Genomic DNA, 3,252 nt, shown 5'->3' with positions numbered 1-3,252 from the left:
GTGTTTTTTAGTTTGCAAGTGTTTTTTAGTTTGCAAGTGTTTTGGAGTTTCAAAGTGTTTTGGAGTTTCAAAGTGTTTTGGAGTTTGTACGTGCTTTGTCTCTAGGGGCCACCGTACCCTAGAGACAAAGCATGTACAAACTCCAAAACACTTACAAATTCCAAATAGCACGCACAAACTGCAAAACACGTACAAAATCCAAAAACACGTACAAACTCCAAAACGCGTACAAACTCCAAAACACTTAGAAAACACGTACAAAATCCAAAACACACGCAAACTCCAAAAGACTTACAAAATACAAAACACACGCAAACTCCAAATCACAACGGAAGTGCTCCAGGACGCTAGGGGCAGTGTTGAGCTCGATTTGCAAAATAAACGGCAAGTTTGTTGCAAACACATGGGCTGTATGGGACTGTCTAGTCTCGGTCGTGCTTCCCAGGTTGCCTAGCAACCATGATACTAACCGCTGGAAACGTGTCATACAACTTTGACAGAAATGAAGGAGAACATATTTTGTTCATTTGTTTGTTTGTTTGTTTCTACAAGAGCTTTGTGTGATTTGATAAGTATCTGAGGCTGAGACCACAGGACTGTAAAACATGATTTTTGGGCTTCATTTCTGTACTGAACAGTCATTTAAGATTCGTTAGTAAATAACAATAAGCTAATGTTGTTCATGAGACTAAAGTCATATCACATTGGTAATGTAAATATAATATGGCCAATATTATAGTTATTATATTAATCATTATTAGCTATTACAGCAGTGAACACGAACTCTGTGTCAAATACTGAGCTTCAGTACAGATTCAAGTTGCAGTTATTTATATGTCTTATCACCTTAAATCTTCACTCAAGACAAGTATCTTTGACAGTGCATATATAGGTGTATCATATATAAGAGACAAATGTTGTTCCTTCCCAGTCCCAGTGCACTTGTTAGCATGTTTTTGTTCGTGCAACTGGTCCGTTGGGTTATTGTCTCCCCAGAAACATTTCTGTTGTGTCTTGTGTGCTTTTGCAACGTTTTTCTTTTTGCAGCATTTTTCTTTTTGCAGCGTTTTTCTTTTTGCAAGTGTTTTCTGAAGTTGCAGTCCGTTTGGCCTCTCAGGGCCACCGTAATAAGAAGAGGAAAAGGATCATATGAAAAACGAAAATGCCTGTGGCATTAAAAGTGAGATTGGCTTCTCTCAGTTGTGATGATAAACTGCAGAAGTTATTATGCATCTATATTTTTCATTTGTCTTCTGACTGGAAAGATAGACACATTATGCCATTATTTAAACTATTTAACTTGTCAAGATCTCTTTACATTTACTAAACCTCAGTTAAGCCAGATGCATAAGTTTATTATGATGACCTCTAGTGGAAGCTACCAAACAAGGCACACCATTGTGTAGAAGTCTTGAGCCACCTCCTTTTTAAAAAAATCTGTATAGTTTCTTAGAAAAATGTTAATAATTCCATACATTTTCTATTTGTAATTCATCACTAAATCCATCAGTTTTAACAAGATGAAGAACACAACTGACTGAAATGCAGGTGCAAACAATGACAGAGCCTCCACCGTGTTTTTAAGATGGCTGTACACAATCAGTGTCATACCTCTCTCCTGACCTTTGCATAAACTGACAATTATTTGAACCAAAACTTTCAGATTTGGATTCATCACTCCATTCATTGCTACTGATTTTAAGTCCAGTTCTTGTGTAATGTGGCATACCACCTGTTTTCCTCCCTTAAGAATGGCTTCTTAACAGCCAGCCTTCCACTGAGACCATTTCTGACGAAGCTTTAGTGAGCAGTAGATGAACCAGATGCATCTCTCAGGTTCTGTCAGGTCTTTGCTTTTTTCCTGTTTCTTAAGATACTTTTCTTCTGCTGCAGAAGAACTTCTTTTGTCCTCCATTTGTCGTGTTTCCTTAAAATTCTTAGGACACAGTGCGGCAAGTTTTCCACTAATAGCTCTTTCTGAATCACCCTGTTGTAGTACAATTTTTACATCTGTCAACTGTGTTTGGTGTTTTCCATAGATTAGACTAAAGAAATTGGAACAGACAGGCTGCTAGTAACAAAGTGTGTAAAGATATAATTTAAAATTGGTTCTTCACCAAGTTTTCTCTGTATTTCAATGTGTAGAGACAGCACTGATTCACCCCTCGAGTTTGCTGCCTTTTTTGTGCTTGAATGATTTATTCCTCTGAAAATGGTCAGGTACAAGGACTGGACTAAAAATGGGTGTAAAAAGAGCCAGTGCCCAAAAGAAAACTCTGATACCAACTTTAGAAAGCTGGCTCCTTAAAGGCAAAATATAAAGAAATTAAGGGTGGTTCAAGACCTTTGCACGGTGTTGTAACTGAGTTTAGATGAAGACATGATTTTGACTGTCTTGTCAAACTTAGGCTACAGCTAAGCTTTATTTGAAAAAATGTTTGATCACAACATGAACTTTTATTTTGGTTTTTCATTTTGTAGACTTTTTTAAAGGGTTTAAGAAAGTATGGAATGATCTTTAAACTCACTTCACAGTTTTCTTGTATCCTCTTCTTTTTGGTCGATTTTGGTATTGTCACAACTCCGTTCTTAGAAACACAAAATTGAAAATATTCAAGAATAATTAGAATTTCAGTATACACAATATTTTCACACCAGAGATGGAAATCATGTGATGAGCGTGACAACCTGAATACTCCAGTGGATGCAAATCTGAGCTGGCGTGCGTCTGTGCTTTTCCGCTATCTGGAGAACAGTGGGATTGTTGAAGACTTGACCCTTGGCCAGAGGACTATACCCTTCAAACACAATTCCCTCCTGACGACAGTACTGAATCAGGTGATTTGGCTGCTGGAAAGGATGGTACTCAACCTGATCAGTTAAAACAGCATATAAAACAATAAAGTCAATGAGCTGAAGGAAGTTTTATGGCATAAAGAAAGTCAACCTGAGTATCTTTGCACAGATTCTAGCTTAAATAAATGCTAAATGGATAAAACTACCTGGTTAACATGTGGTATCACAGTACAGTCTTCTTTCAGCTGTTCCAGGTGGTGGACCAGAAAATTGCTGACCCCAATAGCACGGCACACACCTATATTAGCAAACAGAGATATGTATGCTTTGTGAAATAAACTCTTTTACTACTATTAAGTGATATGTATTATCATCACTACTTCAGTGATTATCCAGCTGTAAAACTGAAGCTAGTCTTTTAATTAAATTATGAACATAATTCCCAAGGATAAAATT

At 37.1% G+C, this 3,252-nt stretch overlaps 1 protein-coding gene across 1 annotated transcript in view; it reads right to left on the bottom strand.

Annotated features, from left to right (window-relative positions):
* Nucleotides 1–2,528: 2,528 nt before the first annotated feature.
* The window catches only part of zgc:110366 (uncharacterized protein LOC550476 homolog), a gene marked incomplete at its 3' end in the record, with an annotated part of 3,808 nt that continues 3,084 nt past the window's right edge, over nt 2,529–3,252 (bottom strand). The window contains 3 exon segments of the mRNA XM_014333031.2: nt 2,529–2,588; nt 2,689–2,871; nt 3,003–3,094. Coding sequence (XP_014188517.2) covers nt 2,529–2,588; nt 2,689–2,871; nt 3,003–3,094 — 335 coding nt within the window.

Source organism: Haplochromis burtoni, unplaced genomic scaffold (assembly GCF_018398535.1).
Source record: "Haplochromis burtoni strain Fernald_Lab_line unplaced genomic scaffold, NCSU_Asbu1 Contig_3, whole genome shotgun sequence".
NCBI classification, from domain to species: Eukaryota; Metazoa; Chordata; class Actinopteri; order Cichliformes; family Cichlidae; genus Haplochromis; species Haplochromis burtoni.
Note: the sequence above shows the minus strand (reverse complement) of the source record. Positions and strands in the feature narration are given on the sequence as shown.